Source organism: Poecile atricapillus, chromosome 3 (assembly GCF_030490865.1).
Source record: "Poecile atricapillus isolate bPoeAtr1 chromosome 3, bPoeAtr1.hap1, whole genome shotgun sequence".
In the NCBI taxonomy this organism is placed as follows: Eukaryota; Metazoa; Chordata; class Aves; order Passeriformes; family Paridae; genus Poecile; species Poecile atricapillus.
Window position 1 is genome coordinate 94,092,504 of NC_081251.1, and position 25,191 is coordinate 94,117,694.

At 39.6% G+C, this 25,191-nt stretch overlaps 1 protein-coding gene across 1 annotated transcript in view; it reads right to left on the reverse strand.

The window, feature by feature from the left end:
- KCNH1 (potassium voltage-gated channel subfamily H member 1) overlaps positions 1-25,191 on the reverse strand; it is a 173,480-nt gene that overhangs the window by 109,461 nt on the left and 38,828 nt on the right. Inside the window, exon 7 of the mRNA XM_058835556.1 lies at positions 13,956-14,385. Within this exon, the coding sequence (XP_058691539.1) occupies positions 13,956-14,385 (430 nt within the window). The remainder of the gene's footprint in view (positions 1-13,955; positions 14,386-25,191) is intronic.

Consider the following 25,191-nt stretch of genomic DNA (forward strand, 5'->3'; position numbering starts at 1 on the left):
TGCCTGCTGTATCATATTTTCCATTTCAACCCAAACTGGCAATGACTCAGAGCATTTTCTTCTGTCTGGCTGCCCAATGATACAACACAATGGTCCCATACAACAGTAGTCTTCCCTCCAGTCTTCTGTATTATTGAAGGCAGCATATGAATAAAAGATAACTCCATTCTGGATCTGAACTGCACCCTCATGAAGGGAGATATCTTCTATGTTGGCATAATCACAATCTGAATCTCATGCACTTTGTACAGTGCATACCTGATAAAATCAGCACAGTCAACTGGCCATGCTTACCTCATGCCCCAGCATGCATTTTTTCCTCATATAAATCACTCTCTCAAATTCCCTTTTCAAGTCTTTGTCTGCTTTAATGAATCACACCCTTCAAACCACACTCTTTCAGACATAAGGGCTGAAGAAGAGAAACACTGCCCATCTTTTGGACCACAGGTCTGTAACCAGCATGAGGAAACAACCATCTTAAACATATACCATGTTACTTTCTGTTTATTTTGGGAAGCAGTCAAAAAAGAAGTTTAAGAATTTGTAAAGGAAAAGGAGAAACATTTAGTTTCAACTTCAAGTTCTATTTCTCTCTCTCAACACTCACCCTCCCTTTTGCTCACCCACCCACATCTCATCATAACAGTAAAAGAAGCAGGGGAATCACAGTAACCTACATTCCCCCATCTCACACCTGTCAGTGCACTTAGGAACTGACCAGCAGAAGCCCAAAAAAGCAGTCAGCCAGCTGTACTGGCCTGAAAGGACCTTCTGATACCATCACTGGAAAACGAGCATTCATCTAACTTAGCAACTTTGAGTCATACCCCAGGAGGTACTTGGCAACATCATATAGATCTCTGCCTCACAGGTACTGCTGTTCTCAAATTTCTGAACATACATGGAGAAGTTTTGATTTGACTCTTGCCGTTTTCATAAGTGTGCTGTCATATCAGTGAGGGGAAAAAAAATCTGACTCACCTGCCTCACCCCTTTTCCCTTTTTTCCAGAAAGCTGCCCTCTTGGTCAGAGGCATATTGCAGCACCATGCCAGCATTTACTGGTGTTTCAGTGTTCTCAGGTGCCTCTTGGAAACACCTACACCAATGCATGCAGCATGAGGAGCAAACAGGAGGATCTGGAACGTGAGGCAGGTCCCTTCCTGCCTCCCTGCACAGTCTAAATACATAAGAATGGTGAAGAAGGGAAAACAGGTCATGGAAGGTAACACCACAGATTAGCACCTCACCTCAATATGGGCCTCAGCTCCCCTGTGTCACACTACAGGCCACCAGGAACTGGATTGCAGTGCCTCTTCCAGACAGTATCTGGCACAGCCTCCAGTCACTTCAGTTTACCATATACATGAAGGTTCAGAGCGCTATTAGGCATTATTTTCACTGCATGAGCAGATCAGAACAGCATTATGGGCCAAATGTGGCACACTGATAGATCATCTCCTTTCCAACGCCCAGTTTGTGCAGCACCTACACTGGTTTGCTCAAAGCAATTTCTCTGTCTGGTAATTCCTGTATGATTTTCACAGGAGGTTGCTATTCATGTAGAATAAGGCTCCTTTCCAGAAAAATGCCCATTTCCCCCCTCACACATTCTGTAGCTGTCATCTCCTTACTAACCTGCAGTCAACTTATTTGCAAGGAGTGTGAGAAAGACAGTTCCTAAAATCTTTAATTTTGGCATACTTAGTTCCTGATAAAATTGATTTTATAATTTTCTAGGTCATGCGAAGAAGTGTTTTTATGAAGAAAAAATAAGTAAAATCAAAAATATTCAAAACAGAAGTGAATCAAGCAATCAAAACTTATTTGCGCTGTTGAAACATAGGAAATCACCTTCATTTCCCCTCCCCTCCCTCCAGATTTAAATGCAGAAAACTCAACAAGAATTATCAAGTTCAGCAAATGGTTAAGGAATGAGAAGCTCAAGGAATTACAATTTATAACAACTTCCCTCTCAAAAAGCAAAGGGGCAGAACAAGTAAAATTGAGTATCTTTTCTGGTTCTTTGTTTTTTATTAAATTTTTTAAGTAAGGGAAAAAACCTAAAACCAGGATGATGCTGCTAGTGTGGGATGGCAAAGCTCAGAGTGGTGACAGGCCCAGAAATGAAGGCTTATAGAGGGAAGTGAGAGGAAAATGGTGGTCCATTTTAGGAAAGAGAATTGGAAACAGGCCACATGAGATTCAGGGTTCAGTTCTGTGCACTAGTCTCAGTGGATACTGGGTTATTTCCAAGACCAACACGTTGCCAGATCTGTGTGTTTGATGCAAAAGGAAGCACACTGTCCAGGACCACACACACAAAGTGCCAAGCAGGCCTGACCATTAGGAGAAGACATTCCACTCATTTGCCTTCTGAATATGAAAGAGGGGAAGGATTTTGGAAAGGAACATTAGGATAGGGTTGGTTCAAAATTGGAGTAAGTCATATTTTACAAAGCTTGTACTAAAAGTACAAACTGACAGTAAGTCACACAAATGTAATAAATAAGTTTACAGTTTTCAGAATTCAGTTGATGAAGTTTCTAGAAGCTCTGAGACTGTTTAAGACCTTCGTGGACCAGGATGACCCAAAAACTCCAATGTTGTTTTTCATGCTTTCCTAGTAAATCTTAATTTTATCAGAAAATAACTTGCAAAAAAATTCCTCATTCAAGTTCAAAGACAGAAATTAATTATCTTAAGTCCAATTCTGTCTCCTTCCATTTGGCCTCATTACACTTAGAAGATATTATCAATCTCCAGTTCCCTCTTATTTTGTAGTGAAAATCCTGCAGGATCTTTGCAATAATAATGAAGTGCCAAACCACTGTCATTAGAGGACATGAAGTATAGAGTGAGGGTTCTGAATATCACAGCAACCAGAAGTTTTTTCATGAGGCAAAAAGCCTTTATTCTGGGGTTTTTCAACCCTTTTATAAGGTGTTCTGATACAGGTTATCCTGATTGGTAGGAGGAACAACACTCCCTTCATCCCATTGGTGGGACAAGAGAAAAAACAACATCTGTGTCTTATTTTGGGAAACTAAACCTTATTTTCACAAACAGTCTTTGAGAGAGAAAAAGTTCTCAAAAGACTTTCCCTTGGGAGCAACCAGTCCCTGAAAGCTTGAAATTCTCTCAGGTTCAGAAAATCATGTCCACAAACCACAACCCTGAATCATCCCTCTAACCTGCACTCATCAACCAACACATTTGCTTTTGGGATGGTGACAGGGGAAGGCAAGGTTTGCCTGTCATCTCACCAGAAAATTTAATTCCATGCCACTTGGTACAGTTAGTGGTTTGATTTCAAAGAAGGAGAAAAGCATTCCTAATTCATGTTGAGGTGAGTCAGAAAAGTCAGGCCTTAATACCTCAACTGTTTCATTCTTTACCATAAGGCACTTTCGATTTTAGAACCTGCTGGCTGCCAAAATCCTTTGGTCAGGAGAATAAATTTTCTACTCTTCTTCCAGGCAATAGGACCTATTAATATGTTACTTGTCTCCTTCCACATTTTTCACACCAGTAGCAGCAAGAGCTGCTGTACAGTGGATAAAAGATACTGATATTTTTACATATATTCCATATTCTCTAAGTAAATCAGAATTTCTTCCAACAGGCTGCTGCTTATGATAGATATGTCTTCAGATAATAACTCAGATTCAGCTCTAGGGTATTTCAGAGCTTTAAATCCAAGAAATGGACTGCAGCATATGACCCACAGCAACACTTGCCTCCTCTAAAACATTCCCTATCACTTTTATAAACAACCAGATCTTTTTTTTATATATAAAAGCAGCCAAATGCACTAAAACTCACTGATCTGGTAAGCACAACTGAGCCTTATTCATTCTCAAGATGTCATGAGACCCCTTATCCAAGTGGTTAAGGTCATATCATGATCTATAAACCACTTACACATTCCAGCTAGTCAAGCTATTTCTACTCCAACACTGTGTAACCTACAACAGGCCTGTTTGAGTCCAGCAGAAATTAGATATTAAAATAACCACACAATTTTTTGAAGCTCATGCAGAAGTAAAAAGTGCTTAGAAGATGCTTCAGAACTTCCACCATATTAGATGACAAGTGGCACAATGTGTCATATGGGTGGATGTGCTATTTTACTATTTTTCTTCCCCATGCCTATCTAATTGGATTTTTCTTAGTCAGAAATGGACTTGCATAAAACCAAGTCCTTGTCCAGGATTGTCGTCCTTCAGCAATAAGTTGGCTGCTTAAGGAAAGACCTCCCAGGAACACAGACAATGAAAAATTTGTCATGCTTTTTCTATGTTGCATATATTTAGCCAATTCCACAAGTGGAGTCCATCATATAGTTCTGACAGACAAACCATGCTCTTCTAGACTGCACTTGTGAAATTCAGCAATTTAAGAATAAATTTATAAACTGAACCCCAAAGTCTGCTGTCCTACATAACAAAGCATTGTGTCTCCTGCAGATTCTTTGTTTTACTGTAGGGAACAAAATATTTATCTAGCATATCCCCTGGTTCCTGCCTGAAATATTCTTCCTTCTTTTTATATTCCTCTGCTCTCTCAGTCCATGTTCAGGATGCATCATGCTCTTCTCTCACAAATTAACTTAGTTTAATCATGTTCCTTTAGATTTTAAACAAGTTGGTTGCACACTCTGATTAAAGTTTGATAAAGCCAGCATATTTCAGTGTTTTCAATCTACTCATAGGAAGTAATGTTAGAAATATCTAAAGAAAGTAAAATCCTGCATATGATATGAAAGATATCAGGTGAAAAAGAAAGCCAGCCACAGCTGGAACACCTACTTATTTCCCTATTCTTCTCCTTCCTATCAAAGAGTTAAAAGACAAAACTTAGAAATGCTGTGTGAAAGAAGGAGAAAATGTAATTATCTATAACATTACTGTAGTGTGAGCTCTCCCAAATCCTGGAAAAACCAAACTATTAACACTTCATAGCTTTCATCTTCTCTCCTGTCAAACAGAACTATTTTTTCTCCATTTGCGTTTACAGTTCTTTCAAAAGTTGCCCAATGTCTTGGGGAACAATGTTAAGCTCTGCAGGAGAGAAATGGATTGTAAAACCTTGAGAATTAGAAATTTTTAGAGAAATCTCGCTTCAAAAAATTGTCCTGATTGGATTTGCAGAGTGCTAATAGAGATATGGACTATATCCTGGGACTATTCTAGCAATTAAATTCTAGTAATTTCTGAGGTAGGGTGATTCTCTAGATCTATTAGGCTGAAGCACAGCCTGAAATTTTTAGTCATTATGGCAAAATAACGTAGCAAGGGTCAGTTCATAAAGCATAGGTATGTGATGTAACTCTGGAACATTTATGTTCTTTTTCCCTACTGCCAAAAATACACAGGCAATTTACCCTTGCCAAATTATATTTTGCCAAAGATTTAATAGCAATAATCTAGCTTTAATCTGGTCATATAGGCTTTAAGTAACAAGAAAAGGAATACTGGTTACTCATTTTTGCATTCTAAGAAATACCATCTCACAGTGAATTAATTTAAGCCTCCCTAAGCCAGGCCAGGAAACAAAGTACTACCATACTAATACACTGACAGAAGATTCTTTCTTACTTTCTTCTTGCTTTGAAGTGTGTTGGGATGAGGAGGGGACTAACCCCATATGAATGGGCCGCTCTTCATATGGCCATGGTCATTAGCTAAGACAGATTAATTACAGCATTAGCACTTGTGTTATGAACCTGAAAAACAGCTTTGAGTCCATCTGGAGATGATTTTTGTAGCACTTTGCTATTTAAGATTGGTGTAACCTAAAGGCTTTTTTCTGGTTCTAACACCAGTGTTTTATCATAGAACCATAGAATCATTCAAATTGGAAAAGACCTTTGAGATCATTGAGTCCAACCTTAACCCAGCACCGCCAAGTCCATCACTAAATCATGTCCCCAGGTGTCACATCTACATATCTTCTAATACCTCCAGGATGGTGACTCCACCACTCCCCTGAGCACTCTATTCCCATCCCTGAATATCCTTCCCATGAAGAAATTTTTACTAATATCCAATCTAAATCTTCCTCTCATCCTGTCACTTGTTACCTGGGAGAAGAGACTGACCCCCCCACCCAGCCAGGCCCTCATATCAGGGAGTTGAGGAGAGTGATAAAGTCTCCCCCAAGCCTCCTTTTCTCCAGGCTAAACATCCCCAGCTCCCTCAGGTGCTCCTCATCAGACTTGTGCTCCAGACCCTCCACCAGCTCTGTTGCCCTTCTCTGGACTCACTCCAGCACTTCAATGTTGTTTTTGTAGTGAGGGGCCCAGAACTGAATATGAGATTTGAGTTGTGGCTTCACCATTGCCCAGTACAGAGGGAGAAAGCACTTCCCTGATCATGCTGGCCACACTATTTCTGGTACAAGCCAGAATTCCATTGGCCTCCTTGGCTGCCTGAGAACAGGCTGGCTTATGTTCAGCTTCTGTCAGCACTGCCTCCAGATCCTTTTCTGCTGGGCTGCTTTCCAGTCACTCTGCCACAAGCTGGTAGAGCTGCACAGGGTTGTTGTGACCCCAGTGCAGGACCTGTCACTTGAACCTTACCATTGGCCTCAGCACATCAATCCAGTCTGTGCAGATCCCTCTGCAGAGCCTTCCTGGCCCCCAGCAAATCAAGACTGGCGCATAACTTGGTGTTCTCTGCAAACTGGCTGAGGGTGCACTTGACCCCCTCATCCAGATTATGCAGAGGGATATCAAACAAGACTGGTGCCAATACCGAGTCCTGGGGAACAAGGTTGTGCTTCAGTACAAGCAATCCTGAAAAAAACATGCACGTCCTGGATGTCCTTACCCAAAGAGGAGGAAGCTTTTAAGAGCTGAATTCTGACTTTGGAGCTTGCTATGTTGTGAAGCCTGTCAGCACTGATTGCATCTCTCCTCCATGGCCTGTCTGCACTGAATGTCAGTGATGTAACTCTGTGCAGGCTCCGGCTCATCAGTGGGGCTGAAAATGCCACCACGACCCGGTGCACCCCACGCTTACTGATGAGAAATACCGACGCGCTCCGCTGAAAATTGCATCCCTCAGGACTCAGATGTCTGAAGGATTGTTTATATATCCAAAAAGCCAAAAACAACATTGTCTGTCTTATTTCTATTTATCACAATGACATGGAGGTTTTGGTAGGTTTTGTTGTTTTTTGGAGTTGGCTTTTTGTTGGTTTCTTTTGTTTTGTTGGTTTTGGGTTTTTTTGCTTGGTTTTTACCATTATTTAAATGAAATTTATTCTTTACTCTTTGAAAGAAAAATTGAGATATTTTCACCTTTAGAGATAACCAGACCAAATCCTGCCCTAATAATTAAACCCTTTTCTAACCTACAGAGAAACTCCACCCAGTTTTCTGCCAGCCCTATCACTTTGCTGAAACTTGCTGTAGCACAGAAATATATCCACAGCACTTTTGGTGGTTTGTTCTAGTGGAGAAAGCATCCAAGCAAAACAACATTCAGAAATCCCAAACAGTTGCTTTACAATTACAGCAATAACACACCATCTCTTCAAATATCATGACTAGCATAAAATAAAAAGTCATAAAGCACAGCACAGAGTGCTGAAGGAACAGAACTACAAAGACTGGCCATACTTATTAAAAAGAAATTAAAAAAAAAAATTAAATCCAGGCCTTTAAATTAGGAATTACTGGTTACAGTAGCATTGCTGTTGGCTAAGATAGATGAGAATGAAAATTAATGCAAAACTATGCCCTACAGAAAGCATGCCATCTGCAACTTCAGGAGCTTGCAAGAGGTCTGTGGCATCTGAGAGATTTTTGTCATCTTGTCAGGGATGTGACAAAGACCAGGAACTCAAGGGACAGCTTTCACAAGACAAGATTTCTCTTTCCTTTCCCAGCATGTCCCCAAACCCAAAATACTGCACTGGCAATACCCATGAACACAGAGAAAGTTGCTTTGAGTTTAAAATCTCTTAGGCCTTTGTACTGCACCCATTAATGATACCCTCAGCAAACGTAACACTTGGTACATGGCTGGCCCTTAGTTTCAGGCCACCAACTTCCAGCAAAAATGATTCCAGCACATTCCCCTCATAGCCTAGAAGGGGTTCTAGGGGTAAATGCATTTCTCTTGTCATTAGATACATGTTTCACATGGCCACATCCATTTGCTTTTCAACTGATGACCTGCTTTATGAGGGGGAAATCATGCCTCAGGAAGATCATCAAACATGATGCCACAATGCCTCTATATCTTGTCCATCTGTTTTGATAACAATAGTCCAGTTTTTATCAGTTCCTCTCTGTCCTTGTTCATAAGATCCACTAAACACTTCCTACCCTGCTGGAGGTCACCAAAGCACTGCAGTGCTCTGTGAGGCTGTGAAGGAGCGACACTGACCTGTGCATCCTTATACCTGCCACCAAGATCTTCTTGAAGCTCATCAGGATGATCACACTACTGTCCCTTTGTTGGGGGTTGCGTGTCCTTCCTTTTGCTCCTTCTCACCTATGGAATTTTTTCCCCATTAGCTGCAGGGAAAACCTGACTGCTGGTACTTGGTGGGTGCTTGAGAAACACAGGGAGTTCAGCTGGGCCCAGGGGGGAAGTGGGACAGGGATGGGGAGGGTGGGGGCAGCTGGGGCTGGCTGTGTTCTGGGGCTGGAGAGGGAAACACTGTCTTGGAGTTGTTGTGGCTGGCAGAAGGGAATTCGCCATCACCCAGACAGAGCTGCTGCTGCTTCTTCTCCTTCTTCATTGGTGGCCTCGCACCCCCTGTCCTGCCGGGACGTGTGGCAGTGCCAGGCACCGCTGCGGAGCTGCTGATCCACCTCAGCCACCAGCCCAGGATCTCAGCTCATCCCTGCTGTTCCAGCTGAGTGTTCCTCAGAGCCCTGCAGGAGCACCGGGACTGCCCGCCCGAGGGGGTTTGTGAAACAAAGCCTCTCCTCCATCCCTTCCCATCTCGGCCGAGAAGGCTGTCCCGGGGTCCCTGGTTCTGTTTTCTTGCTAATGCTGTAGTTATTGTTGTTTGTTTGCCTGGTTATAAATACTAAATAAATAAATAAATAAATAAATAACAAAACTGTTATTCCTATCCCCAGATCTCTGCCTGAAAGCCCCTTGATTTCAACATTATAATAATTCAGAAGGAGGGGGGGTCTACATTTTCATTCCGAGGGAGGCTCCTGCCCTCCCTAGCAGACACCTGTCTTCCAAACCAAGACACCCTTTCATCAAGAGCACTGTAAACAAAACTGCCTATGTTTTCATATTTACCGAATGTTATTCTTATTTCTGGATTGTTTGGGTGGTTTTGTTTGGTTTTGATGGGGATTTTTTGTCTAATGAGAAAAAACCTATTCACAGACAAAACTGATCAAAGCTGAGACAGCTACTCCATTCTCCTGGGATCTGTGTCTACCTTATTCAGAGACAACAGCTGAAGTGCTGCAGGACTGCATGGTGCTTGTGTTGCACACCATCAACAAAGAGGAGTGGTTTGGGTTTCTGAACTGTTTTGGTTAATTAACTCAGTGGCTGACAATTCATCACAGTATGTAAACATGCATGTTCATGAGTTGACCTTTTAACTTCTACTTTTGTCTCTTTCCATGATTCCTCTCACTATCTGGTCTAAGTATAGCATTCACAGGGGAATTTATGATTTTGTTTAGCATTCAAACATGTGCCTTTCATAGTTAGGATGAGTCAAGCCATGTAGTTCCAGTAATTTCCTACCTAACAAAGGAGAATTTAGCATAAACAGGCACCAAAAGCTCTTTCAATTTCGAAAATTTTCAAAAAGTTGCGTCTTTCAATGTGACTGAGAACACCAACAAAAGGCTCCCAAAATGATGGATTTTGCTCCATTGCTAAAAATCCAAATAGGCAAGCATCCATCAGTATTATTTTATGTCAAAAGTCAAGAATGCCAAGCATTTTTAGCATTTTTAGAACTGTTCATCCCTACTCCACCTGCATAGCAAGGGGATTGCTGACACAGTGCCCAGATACAAAAACTGCAAATGAAAGTCCTCTGATTTCTGCTAGTGCTTAGGAAAAATAAACAATACCCAACCCAGCCTGACAGAATCACTGAGCAAAATATATAAAGACTGTAATTTCTAGGCATATGTCTCCACAGGGAAGAAACCAAAAATTGAAACAGCTTTTTTTTTTCCTCAAGTATTAAAAATGGAAAATATATGTCTTTCTGCAGACCCAGACAGTGGTTTTAAGCCTGGTTTTATGTAATGTCAGCCTCCCTGAAAGATCTGTCTGTAGACATATTCCCTATTAATTAGCAATTTAGTGGCCATCTGTGGAAAGGGATAAGCAAATATGTTTTGATTCATTTAAAATGAAGCTGAGCAGTTAATTGCTTTTACTTCCCATAGTAACACTCATCCTTCTTTCTATATATACACACACATACACTCAATAAAGAAAGTGAGGCAAAACCATGCAGGTCAGTTCACAGATGTGAAGATATTTTGCTTTTTGCTTTGCAAAACTATAAGTCACCATATGTTCAGGAAAGCAGCTACACCGTAATACAAAACACAAGCTTCCACAGAACAGAAATCATTAAAAGCAGCCACTGAGTACTTCATCTCTATTTTAAAATTACTTAATCTTCCCAAACAGATGTGCACTATTTGAGGTCAAGAATCAAGAGCAATTTTCACCTACCCCCTCCAGTGGAACTGAAGAAGTAGCAAAACATCCCTGGGGTTAGGAGTATGCCACAGCTCCCCACAAAACTAATTAGGGGCTTCACCTTCCCATATCAAAATAACCAACAGCAAAACACTTTCTCTCTGAAAACTGCAGCCACAATGAGGTCAGTAGGACAGCATGTGCATGGCTCCATTTGAGAACACAAGAACACCTTCCTGCAGAAGGAGGCCTTGAAGCAGAAACCAGGGCTACTGAGACAAAGCCATGCTTTCTTAAACTTTGCCCCAGGTGTAAACCCAACCAACAAAGTCAGCCCCACAGGCTCAATACCCACACACAGCTTATTCACCTCAGTCATGCCTTCCCAGTGTCTCTGCACAGCTAATAGGATGTACCCACTCCTCCTACAAGCTACATACATTAAACTTTTTACTGGGTCAACATTTGCACTCAACTCAGCCAAAATTCCCACTGGTCCAGGACAGCTTCACTAAAATATTTCTAAATTTTTAATTAAAAGTTACCTGGATTTATTATTTACCATTATGAAAGTTTGAATAAAAGAGAAAATGGAAATGGTCTAACCTACTTTTTTAAACAGCTATCTCATATCACAGCAAAGAACTATTACTAGTGGTCAGTGTGTCTCCAAAGAGTTCATGCAACACAAATTAAATTATGCCACAGGATCAGCTTTACAGAAGGAGTAACCAGTGAGCAGAAGGGGACATATCTGGGGCTGAGCAGCAAGGCAAACCAAATTTTGTCTAATACCATCTCTCTGGGCATAAGCATACTAAAAACACATGGAAGGACACTAGTTATGAATTGATTACGCTTTCAAATATCTCTAATATTCTGAGCCTTTCTGACACAAACACCCCACTTGGATGTCACCACAGGCCAGTGCTGACTGTAGCAGAAACCTTTCAGTTAGTCTGCCAGTGGAAATGACAGCAATGCACTTCTTAAAAACACTTGTTTACACAGCAAGTCCTCTTCACAAACACAGGCTCAACAGACAACAATCCAAGATCAAAGAAAAAAGTATCACTGCTATTCACACCTTTCTTCTTCAGAAACTATTCAAGATACGGAGCCACTAAACTAGAACAAAAACTAGAACTCAGGTTGCTAGAAACAAGGACCTGAAAACCTTGCAAAGCCACCACACCACCTGGCAATGCACATACCATGACCAGCCTTTCACCGAGGTACAAGAACTTTGCACAATCAAATCCATTGTATTAAAAAAAAATCTGAGCAGGAAGAACTCACCCTTCTAAAAGTAAACCCTTCCTTTTCCTCAACTTGATGCCAACCTGTGCACTCCAGGGAAGCAGCTCTGGAGTGCCCCTACCACATCATGGAGGCACAGCTCACGGAGCAAACAAAAGCCAAGACCATCAATACCAATAATCAGAGGGAGGGTGCAAAGGCAGTGTTGTGACTCTGAATGGATTCAGGACCCACAGAGCTGTAGCTTCTTTGTAGCTTCTTCCCACCAGTGCGAGGGCAAGCCCCTGCCATCCACTCCCACCCTGACTTTCAGCAGGGCAGCGTCACAAACAGCCCATGCAAGAAATGTGGGTCTTGAAAACATTTTCACACCTTCACCTTCACCATTTTCAGAAAAGTCAGCTTCTTTGAGAAATAAACATGAGGTAAAAGTTCAAAGGTGATCTTGCTAATGAAATTGTGACTGTAAGCTTAGCTGGCCACAGCATTATTTAAGACACTAGTCATTTGACACAGCACTTATTGCTATTCAAATGAGCAGAGGATAAAACACACAAAAAGAAAGGTTATCAATTTCTTTCTGCTCATCTAAATCAACATTATTTCTGCATAAATTCAGTTTCTCTCTGCCACATTGTCATTTGAAGAGTTTGGAACAGGTGCAAGTCCAAAATAACCCCATGTACATTCATGAATTTTTGAAGGCTATGCTTAATTATTATCCATAGTACTAAATAATAATAATAATACTGATTAATACTAGCTATTCATGTTCCAGCTAGTATGGTCATAACAATAAGCCAAAGATTGGGATATTTCCTATCAAACTGGCACCTTCATCAGGAAATATGTTTGGAAGCCTGTTTTGTGCTACACCACTACATTGTCTAATGCACCTTCTCATGAGAAAACTGCAAAATTTTATCCATGTTTTATAAAAATTTCCCTTCTCCTACAGGGTGTTTTATTAGGATGATGGGACTCTTAGCAGTGGAAAAAGCTAGAAGAACAAAATTAACAATTTTTATAGCTAAAATATCCCAACTCCTGTGTGATCAACAATGCTTGTCTTGATAGTTTTTCTCACTAACCTTCAGCAGGCTTAGCACTGCACACATAATCTCAGTCTGTGACTTCAGTGTTGCTGTAAAAGGACACCTCAGAATCAAAGGTTCACATTTCTACAACAGGCACTGTGCTGCTAATTGAGTTTCATTATGTATTTGTTTTTAATTTTCTGCTTTTCAAGTATTGACTTTCTCCTCCTCTGGATGCAATATTACCTACAGAAGCTTCTATCTTTCTCCATACAATGAAATGTTTTCCCACAGATAAAGAAGATTTTTCTTTTCCTTATTTTGGTTCAAGCTCCACCCTCATCTAGAAAACCATGACCTAGTTTAACAGTGGCCACCATATGGTTCTAAACTCCAAGTAGCTCTCCAGGCTCTTTGAATGGGGATCCTGCACTGAAATGACATGGCCAAAAGCTGGACAGCTTGGCAACACACAACCTTGCTAACAAGGATGTCTGAGCCAGAGGTGGCCAAGGACAGCATCACCCCCCTTGCTTCAGGATATGTCTGTATCCTCAGCCCATGGTAGAGTGGTTCCTAAAGAGTCCCAGTTCTCTCTCCCTTAGAAGATGATGCTCCCAGCCCTCCTCCCACACTCTGACCCACTTATCAAATGTATACAGCTCTCTGACATGAAAAGAGTTTGCCACATACTAAAATGGAGGCAAAAAGGTGCCTCTTAACAGTTCAGGCTTTAAGCATTTTATGGTTTACTTACAAGAGCATATTGAGAGGATGTGGACAGAATCCAAAATGACTGAATTTTGTCACAACAATACTCCTATCTGTGATTTAAACCTAACCGGTAAGGAAGTGTGTAATACTCATATTGCCACCAAAATTATTTTTAGCTGCATCACATTTCCCAGGATTCCAGATGTAATCACGAAATCAGCATTCATGATATGAAGCTATTTGGTGTTGCATATGAGAAAGACAGAATCTCTAATACTTACAGCCAATCATCATCATAGCCACAGCAAAGATCTTCTCCCCATCTGTCGTCGGAGCGATGTTCCCAAATCCCACACTGGTGAGGCTGGTCATTGTAAAATACAGCGAGGAGATGTAGACCGAATCTTTGCTTGGCCCGCCTTCCCACTTCCCAAAGCCTGAGGTGTTGAAGCGGTAGGGGGTTCCTATGGACTCTCCCAGCTGGTAGAGCCAGCTCTCGGTGCGGATGGTGTTGGTGTCCTCGTCGATGACCTCGTAGTCGCCGATGCTGTACCAGATGCAGGCCAGCCAGTGCGCCGCCAGCCCGAACACGCACACCAGCAGCACCAGCACCGCCGCCCCGTACTCGATGTAGTGGTCCAGCTTCCGAGCCACGCGGCCCAGCCGGAGCAGCCTGACCACTTTGAGGGAACTGAAGAGGCTACTGATGCCCTGGAAGGATAAAGCACAGCGGGCATTAGAATTTCATGTGAAAGCAACAATATTCATAACTGAAGCTTCCAAAAAAACAAGGTTATCTGTAAAAAACCAGATAGTCACCAGCTAACAGAGAAACTGTCAAACACAAAAAGCTTAGTGACCCTTTCCAGGAATGAATACATGCACTCTTGCCTTCATCCACTACCATTCTGTGGGTTGCACTCTGAACTCCCTTTTCAGATTATTTGAATAGGTCTACAAACGACTTTGTAAAAACTTCAGACAGGCATTGCATATCCAGTTGTGAATTCTTATGCAACACATCATATGTAATGTCTCAGATATAACACTATATTTATCATAGTTTGGCATATTTTTAACATATATTTAGCAATATTTAGCTCAGACATATCAGAAAGATAAATAAGGAAGACCAAAAAACACTGGAAGTACCTGGCAATTTGTAGTTTTCTTATTTCCTACAATGCATTTCCTATGACTTCACTTTCCAATACAAATTCATGCACTATCAGTCCTCTGACATTTCTCATATGAACCACGCAAAGCTTAAATATTTCAAGTATCTCACTAATCCCCAAATTACATCCTTTTTATGACAGCTTTGATATCAATGCAGTATTTTTGTACTGAAAATAATATGGCTCCCATAAAACAGAATTAAGACAGCATGCAGGATTTTGTATTGTTAACTTTTATACAGATTTGCACAAGAAGTCAAATATAAAAATTCAAACTCATCTGAATAGCCTATCATGAAAATCCTTCCTTTTTTTTCCCACTTCCTCTTACCATGGCTGTTTCATACATAGGAGTCTGATTAAAATTTAAGCAGACTGGTTTAATGAGTATTTCTGGAAATGCATAATTGCATACTTCTGGTCACCAGCTTTTACTGGAAGTTTGTTTATTCCTGCATAAATACAACTGCCTCAGTATCTTAGGCTGCTTCAATGCACTAGAAAAGATGGTTTATTAAATAATTACATAAAGTATATTGACTCATGTTCCCCAGGACTGCAGCAATATATTTTCCCTTTATTTCATGAATTTGTCATGATTACATTGACTCATTTTCAGAGGCAGATGTAATTTGTTACCTGGGAACACACTATCAGTTTCTATTAAGTATCTGGACGAGATCTAAAGCAACCAGGGGGTGGGGAATAAAAAGAGAGGGAGAGAGAGGAAAAAAAAAGATAAAAAAGCAGCCTTCCTTTAAATCAGAGATATTTGCAGAAATCTAGAAGGGAGCAAGTGAACTATTCACTTCAAGAATACCTATGCCAAACTTTACAAGTCACTGATACAAAAATTGCTACACAAAGTAAGTAAATTTTCATTTCCTATTCACTCCATACCCAGATTTGTTTTGTAAACACTGGAGCAAAGCCTCAATGGAAATTCTGAAAATATGACACAAAAGGCCTTAATTTACAGGGGAAGGAAAGCAGGTATTTCTGAACACTCAGTATGGAGAGGAAAAGCAAAGTGGAAAATGCAAAAAACTATAACCACATTTTAGAACTGCAAGTCCTGGACTGACAGGTGCATTTGGTCTCTGCATTCTAAATATCCTGACATTACAAGACAGCCTTCTTGCCTTTTTCCTCAGGACCAATTCCCATTTCTCCCTTTTCTCTTTACAAACCTCAGCAGTGAAACACTAATTTTTTTACATTTTAAGAGGTCTCCAGCAATTGTGCTCTTTTAGCTTCAGTCTCAAAACCAAGCCCTTTAATCACACAGTACTTCAAAATCTCCATCCCAACATCTGAGAAAACTGTTTTATTTTTGTTGAAAAGCAGTGGTGCAAAACCTGTTCCTCAAATTAAACATATCCCTGCAATTAAAAAAAAAAAAAAAAACCAAACTAAAAAATGCTGTTTGTCAGCAACAGTCTTACCAAAGCCAAAAAATAATATTGGTTTAGGAAGGACTTAATGGCTTAGAATTTGGTTAATTCTTAATTAAAAATTAACAATTTAAAAGATTCAAGTATTAGAAATACTTGGGGAAAGGAAAGAATCACTGAAAAGGAGTTCAAGAAATTTGGTATGAAAAATGGGCATACAAATTAAAATACATTAAATCAGATTCTAAAAGTCTGATACAAAATACTTTTTACAAATGTTCTCTTATCCTAATTTCCCTTGTGAAATTCACTAAAAGAAATTTTATTTTAAAAAATTAAATGGGATTGAACTGCACTATTTGGGAGAAACTGATTCTATCAAATTCTGACCAGAGATAGAGAGAGTTAGGCTGTTTACACACTAAGAACTTGACTATTTACAGAAAATATATACTTGATTTGGTTGCACTGGAAGGATAGACTTAATATTCAAATTACTCCTTATACTTACCTGACTGCATTGCCAATGGGATTCTAAAAGTTCAGAATGAGCTCTATTAAAAAAAAAAATTATTTTTCTTTCAGTGTTAACAGTGTTCTCTGTTTGATTTCCTCAAAGGAAAGGATTTGTTTATCCTGAATGGATCAATATCAAGAGCAAGAACTGCACAGGGAAATGATTCTGCATGTAACTCTTAAAAATTTCTAAGTAAAAGAATTTCAAATGGTTACAAACAACAGAAACTTAATAAACTTTCACAGATGATAAAGTAGGGGAAAAAAATCAGATAGTCCTGCAATACTTTAAATCAGTACTTTTTGGCTCTAGATTTAGCAAGTTATATTTTAATGCTCACTGGAATAGATCTGCTGGATTGAAAAATTGACAATTTTAGATTACCACTTTCCAAAATAGAACTGTACTTTTATGTTATTGTCCATTTTAATGCTCTTATCAGTGCAGATTATTTTTATGCTTTTATCGTACAGATGGCTCGATGATGTCACGCAAAGGAGCCTGTACTCAATTTATTTTTCTTGATGTGTGTCCCACCCTCTTGGTCTGCTGCTCCTGCCAGTTTTGAAAGGCAGAAGAAGCAACACCCAGAGATCCTTCTGCCCAAAGCAAATAGAAAAACCTCAGTTCGTAAAGAGCTAGAAATGGCACTGCAGGTCCCAAACAGACATGCCCAGGTGCCCTGCTCTAAAGAGTCACCATAAGGAATATCTATGTGGCAGCCAGGGAAAGGACAAGGCTAAGTTATACTCCATGCAATTCTACCTGTGTCTGATTTACCCCAACACAGTTGCAACTACTAGTACTCTATCCAACAGAAAACATCCCTTGAGGCTATGCAAAAAATGAAAAAAAAAACCCAAAAAAACAGAAAAACAAAACCAAAACAAACCACAAACCCAAAAACCCCACCAAAAAAAAAAACAAACCAAAAACCCAAAAAAACCCCAAACCTGTTATATGGCCAGAATAGACACACAGTACATTTTTACTATATTTTTCTAGAGACAACTTGGATGCAATGCTCACTTCAATATGCAGCGCTTGGTCGAGTACGTCAGAAAATACTGATTTTCACACACACTTATATTTCAAATGTTTTGAAGCAACTGAATGAGACTAAAAAAATTCTACTGCTGATTCCTGTATATAGATGTTGATAAATATTTCATAGGTTGGCAGGTTTACTTTCATTGCCAGTGATGGCTGCTGCATAAAGAAGGAAGAAAGTGTAGCCAGTCTCTTTCACACCAAAGGGCAAGCTCAAGGCACTGAGACACTGCAGAAATAATTCCATAGCCACTGATTGAGCAGAGCTGAATGACAAAAGCCCTTAAAATAACCATAAACGCAACCACTTCCCCTCCCTCACCTTTTACACATTCTTTGCAGAGTAGAACTGCACCCCAAAAAACAGAAAAACAGACCAGCCTCAGTCACAGGGGAAAGCAGTGCCCATATTTTATATTCAAAGAAAATGCTTCATAAGTTTGTCCATTAAATACTGCCAAAAGTAAATTTCCATGTATAATTTGTCATTAATTAGACCTCCTCACCATATACTCTGCACATTTACACAGGTTTCCTTCTGTGTTTCCTTGCTTTCTGCGAGATCTAATCTACTATGAGTGCATCCCTTGTCTTACACTGGTACCCCAGCCATGTAAGCAGCCTTTTTTCCAAATACAGGAGGCAGGATATCCATGTTTTGGATCTACCTCTCAATCAGACAACTTAGGATTTGTGCTATTACTTCCACACCCAGAAAAAGAGACAGAGGCACTGTGAAAACAATGTAAGCAAAGCAATTATTGTTACTTGTGTCATTGTGGTCCCCAAGAACAGTAGCAGTGGACACTACAGTGATGGATGCTGTACAGACAAAAACAGTTGCTGCTGTTCATTTGCCATGTAAAATTCAGTTCAATTCAATTTATTGAATAATAAAAGTCCACCTAGGAAAAAATCAAAATACTAATTGTTTAAAGAACAACCATAAAAAGTAGCTGAGGCCACCCCACCTTCCCCCCCCAAAAAAACTGTGAGAAATAATTAATTTTCCATTCCAAACAAGAAGTAGCATGAACAACTGCAGAAAATAACTAAAATGCTACATTAACCCCACCTCCTATAGTTTTGGTAGCACTAGTACTTTAGTAATAGACTCAATATACACAACAGCATTCACTTTTTAGGCCATTATTCACTTTCTACATGTACAGAAAGAAAATGCACTTAAGCCAAGTGTTAAGGTTTTTTTCTAGGCTCAAAGGAAGGATAGTTTACTTCCTACTTACTACCTATTTTTAAAAAGAGAAATATTCAGTATTGGCACAAATATTTCCTAAGTTTTTCCAGCACTTTTCTCTCATGTGGAACTGCTAAAGTTCAGACTTCATCTCAATTAAAGGGAGACACAGGAGACTAAAAGCTAACCATTAAAAGAAAGAGAATGAAACAGACAAAAAAAAATAAATTATTTATTCCAAAAGGGGAGGCAATGGACCAAATTTATCACTACTGTGAGGCAAGAGCCACAGAAAGTCCTGCCTTCTTTCTTGACACTTTATTTGAAGTCAGCCATGCCACAGCCCCGCTCTGCCTATCTGCAGTAACCTGGCAGCCCTGTCAGGTCATCATTAGGACTACACATTTCCGTCATTTGTCTCCTCTGATTTTCTTAATTAGGTCTGAGAACATGACCTTTCCTACAGATTGCCACATTTAGCAACCAAGAGATGAGATAGTGTTATGTGCACAGGTCAAAATCAATATCTAAGCCCTCTGGATACAGCTGTGGTTTTCAGCACTGAAGAAAACAGATCTCTAGGCTCCTGAAACTCATTTTAGTCAGACATCTGTGAGCTTGGTTAGAAATGGGGGAGAAACAGCAATAATTAATGTATAAGAGCACAGGGTGGGGAGAAGATGGGAAGGCTGAGTTTTCATTTGTAAAACTATGTGCATGCTTGCCTTACATGCATACATGCACACTCAGAAAAAAAACCCAAACAACTAAACCAGGAGACAAACTATTTTTCTTTTACATTGAGAGGAAGAACAAGAATAAAGATAACACAAGTAACCAAAAGAAATCCTACTTTCTGTGGCAGCAAATAAAAAATTAACCCAAACAGACAACAATCTGCTTCCCAATGCTTCTGATTTAAAGCAACAGCCAGTTCCGGAAGCTTTTTACTTATCTCAAAGGGACAAAACACACAAATAAGATTTAGTGTTACTGGCATCTAATACCTCTCCATCTTTCCAATTCTAATTCCATCCTTAATATGAAATAGACTAACAGAGCAACCACTTAGCTGCTCAAACAAATACCCTTTGTCACCTCATCTGACTTTCTGCCTCAGATCAATGTAAGTGTGCTGAATGGGAGGAGAAGAGGAGAGTAACTGATGCCCATCTCTGGAACATACACAGTGTAAGTCTCGCTCTAACAGCAGCTTTTTGAAATAATTCAGAATCTGATATATTCAATTAGCTCTCCTTCTTGGACAAAGGCTATCACCATACATTACTACTGAAAACATAATCCAGTGTTTTAATTCTTTTAGCCTGATACAGTTTGAATAGCTTATGCAGACTACCATTCTCTCTTTAACAGAATGATAGATCATGTCAGAGCTTTCAAAGCTACAAAGAAGTAGCCCTGAAATCCAACAACACCCTTACTTATCTATGACTTAGAAGAAAGACTCATCTGAACATTTAGAGTGCAGAAGGAGTCAATTGACATCTTAACAACCTCAGTAGTACCTACAGAGCAGGTCAACACCGCACAGGGACACAGCAGCACATCCTGCTCTGGAATTCTCTTCTGGTAGGGGCTATATCCATCAGCACATCTCTGAGCCACTAAGGTGTATGAGCCTGGCTAAGACCAGGGAAGGTAGCAGAATTAAACTAAACTCAACATCTGAAGCTGGCTTACAGGATAGGAGAGAATTTAACCTTGAATGTCTTCCAAGGCACAAGAGCTCTGCAGTGCCTTTATACATAAACAAAATTTGGAAAACTGAGGATTGGGGGGAAAAGACAGCCTGCCCCTTCACAGGGTAGCATAAAAATGGCATGTGATGGGTTGTATGGAGGTTGGGTTTTTAAGGAAGGAAGATAGAAAAACTCATATTAGATTGGAAAAAAAAAAAAATGGGGGGGTGGGGGGTGGTGAGAAGATGTGGAACAAAGCAGACAGAGAAGAGACACCCTCACTTGATTCCCTGAGAGACTCTGAACAGCAAGTGCTTCTTTTGCCTACCTGGTTTATATCCTGGCTGTGCACTTTACCCCAGGAATCTGCTTTACACCATTTGCATTTTCCCAAAATACTCCTTCCACCTACCTGTCTGCTAAGGAATAATTCCTGCCTGGCACAGCCCCCTGGGGCCATGCTGCAGAGCAGAGGCACTTAGAGAAGTCAGACAAGCAGCCCTCCTCCTCCACCACTGCTTTTCCTTTCCACTGCATTCCCCTTCCTCCACCATTCAAGGCCACCAAGCTCCTTCTAAAGCTCCAAATACCACCTAGGACCTACACCAAGGACCCTCCTAGCCACACTCCAAGGGTCTCTGGCAGGTTACAGCCCCCAGCACACACCTCCCATGGGTTTTGTCCTGTTTCTTAGGGGCTTCTCTGACAGGGACACCCAACCAAGTAGCCCTCCTTCTTTATCACACCCCCAGTCCAAGGCCCATGTCCCACCTGGGCACAATAATTGCTTGATCCTTCCCCAGAAGCCCCAGTAGGTGTCACCCAGTCCTCAGGGTCTCACTTTTCCCTCCTCGTCTACTTTCATCTCATCCAAGAACCACAATTTGCCAACATTTCCTCTATGCTTGGATCACACTCCATGATACACAGCTGGGGTTTTTTTGTTAAAAACATTACATAAAAAGTAGGTTATGACTACTTTAAAATTTCAATTAGCCACAGAAAATTATTCATTCATTACTAGATTTAGCAATAGACTGACATGCAAAATGCAGCACTGCCTTATTGGCAGATTCAAACGAGTGGTGAACTACTGTTTCAAAGAGATTTCATATTACTCAGCTGTTTACAGTTTAAGAATACTTTAAAAATTATATTTTCCAGTTTGCAAAATTAATCTAACCCAAAATCTTTCTTTATAGGTCCCAGTTTATTCCATAAAACTGTAAATATGATAATTTATTCCTTGCCCCTTATTGCATGCAGTGGTAAAAATAAAGGGAAGTTGCATGCTTTCCAGTGTAGCTACTTCAGTAATTCCTAGATAGCTAATTTGTATTAGCATGAGAGATTATTCCACTAACAAGGTTTAAATTAATCTATTGCAAAAGGACTGCCTCAGAGAGTTGCCAACAATTTGACCAGCAACACATTCATTTTTTCCTCTCTCAACTCACTGTTTACGTTCCAGCTACACCACACTTAGCACTAATTATCTTCATTTACTTCTATTATTCTGTATTGTATTTTTTCTAGGACTTTTTTTATCATCATAAATTTTGGCTTTTCAAAGCTGTACATCTTCTTTGCCTACATGCTAGCTTCTCTCCATTCATTTAAGTGAGCACTAGATCATTTCTATTGAATACATCTTTCCTGATGATCTTTTACTATGCATTTATTTCTCTTCTACCTCAGCTAATAGGGAGTGATACATGGTTCTCAATTTGGCATCAGCCAACAATTGATCACAGCGCTCTGCTCAAACACATATAGCAATCACTACTACAAACTCCCTATTTCAGAGATTTATATGGTGGTGACATGACTGGATTCCACTCCTACCATGAGATTTCACAACAGCATTACACGTCATAAGTCAAATTTTTTCCAATATAAATTATATCTTATGGCATTATGGACGAAAACCACAGTATAAAATTGCTCAAGCTGACACTGCAAAAATATGCTTTGGAATTCAAAGTCTTAAATTGCACTGTTCTTGGCAAAAATTGTGGAATTTTCTTTAAGCCTGGTTTTTGTTAAATTTACTGATTGATGTCTGAACACAAAAAGATAACATTATCCCCCCAAAGTAGGTGGTATTTCCTTAAGTGAGGAATAATACTAATTACTGTAAAGAATTACTGACAAATGTTATTTTGATCATTCGAATTTGAAAGAGACTAGCACCACATGTTTCAAGGGCTGTTTAAATTTTAGACCAATATTTTCTTTTCTTACTCAGACTAAATTACAGCATGATGTATTCTTTTAACAATAGAAAGTTCAAGCCTAGCATTAAGTTGATTCATCAATCAGTGATATATTTTCTTCTGCTGAAATTCTGTCAGGTCAAGAAAATAATTAGTATTTAACTGCATCATTTGCTTCCCATATATAAAAGCCAGGAGAAACATCCATGACTTTACTTTCATTTGGGTAACAACAGAAATTTCTCTACAGCTATTCATTTCTTCATTTGTTGAATTCTGCTCATGTCTGAATATGAAATGCTGTACTGTCTCTTTGAGCACAGCACTTGAGATCAGTCTCTTATATAATTATATAGCCTTGAACAAAGACATTAATGTTTTTTCTTTCCTCTTCCATCTGTGGAATGTGGCTATTCATACTTAAGTGCCTCTTGAATTAATTGTAGTTATTAATAGTTGTATTGATTAATAGTTAATGAATTCAAATTATTTTTATGGACAAAAATATTCTCAACCATGCAGAGAGGAAACTGGAATTTTGATTATATTGAAAAATGTGAATTGAAAATATACTAATGTTCCAAACCGCAACAAACCCAAAGAATTCTGAAATTGTCTGAAAACCACAGAAGTCACACTCAATTTTATTTCAAGAAAATATTTTCTTTTACATCTTATAATGGAATAATGAAGTAAATTGCAAAACAAAAAGTTACTTTAAAATAAAAAAAAAAAAGAAAAAAAAATGATACCAGAATATTTTCAACTGAGTTTCTGATTTCCAAAAATATTGATCAACTCTAGTTTCATCTATTACAATTAGTGGATCATTTTAAAGATGATAAAAATTGTTTTATTATTAATCTAGAGATAAGTCATGGGACAGTCCCAAAACTTCCCAGAGGGAAAAAAAAAACCCTCAATATCCTATTATACAATTTTTTACTTATTCAGTGCTGTAGATCCTGTGTCCATTGTAAATCAATTAGTCTCCATCACAGTAATTACAGCATTCTTAAGAACAAATTGACTTTTCAAGTTAGCTCCTCCATGACATTCTCAGAGTCTTCAGTGCCTTTTCCTTTTCAAACTGAGAATGACAGCAGACAGAAAAATAAGCACCTGGCCCTGTTCCCCTTCATTTTAGGGACTGCAGAAAAGACAGGTTTCTATTTCCTCCTGTTTACAATCATATATGGAAAACATCAGACCAGGAAAACAGTAATTCATATTCCTCATTTCATTTTATCACTACTGTTGACACTGGGTATCATTTAATCTCTGGCCATTTCTTAAAGAATACTCTCATTAGGACTTCCAAACAACAACAAAAAATTCCTGCAGCAGCCATGGCCAGCAAGCAACTCCAGTGCCATGGCTTCAAGGGAATTCCCTCTAGCAAAATTAAAATAACACAAAGGTAACAGTTCATTCTGGTTATTTGCATGTGGAGCAGGGCAGCCTTGCACCTGATTTAATCCAGCTGCGAAGTTATATGGTATATAATCCAGGGCAAGAGAGAGGTAGATTTAAACCAGCAGGAAAGGAAGGGAGTTGACCCACAAGGGAACGCACTGCACAACAGAAAAAAAGATAAAAGGCAAAGATTTTCTGCTTTCATGATTCCTTGAATGTGGCTTTTATTTTTTTTTTTTCTTTAATAAAAGGTTATCTTTCCCTCTACAGGCAGTTTTTGAAACAGTGATTAGCATGTACTGTCCCAAACCCCCTCCTGATACGCTCTGCGTTATTCTGCTGGTGCTGCTGGCAAAACCCCTGAGGTCCCATAACCCAGCCTATGAGCCCTCAGCAGAAGCATGGCAATTTACACCAGTGGAAACTCTGCTCTAATGGTTCTACAATGATTTAGACCAGTCAAATGTCAGAACCCACTATGGGAAATGCAGATGAACAGTCTTGAAAAGACAGCATCAATAAAAATCTTGATTTTTTTTTTCCTTGGGCACAGTAGTAGAATAACTAAAACTAATGTTGTTATACTGATTAAGGAGGCTGTTGAAGAGCCAGGGGAAAACTGAAGTACCAATCAGCTTCTCATTGCTACAAGGCAACACTGAGATGGACAACCTGCAGAAATGCAAACTCACACAAGAATTTCTCTGCAGAATTGCTACCATGAGTCCAAAATCATCTGTGCTGAGTTCAAGGGCTGTCATAGCCACTGCTACAGACATTTTCCTCAGCAATGTTCTCTAAGTCACATCACCAGTCCAAAGTCAAAAAATGTTCCTTCACCAAAATCT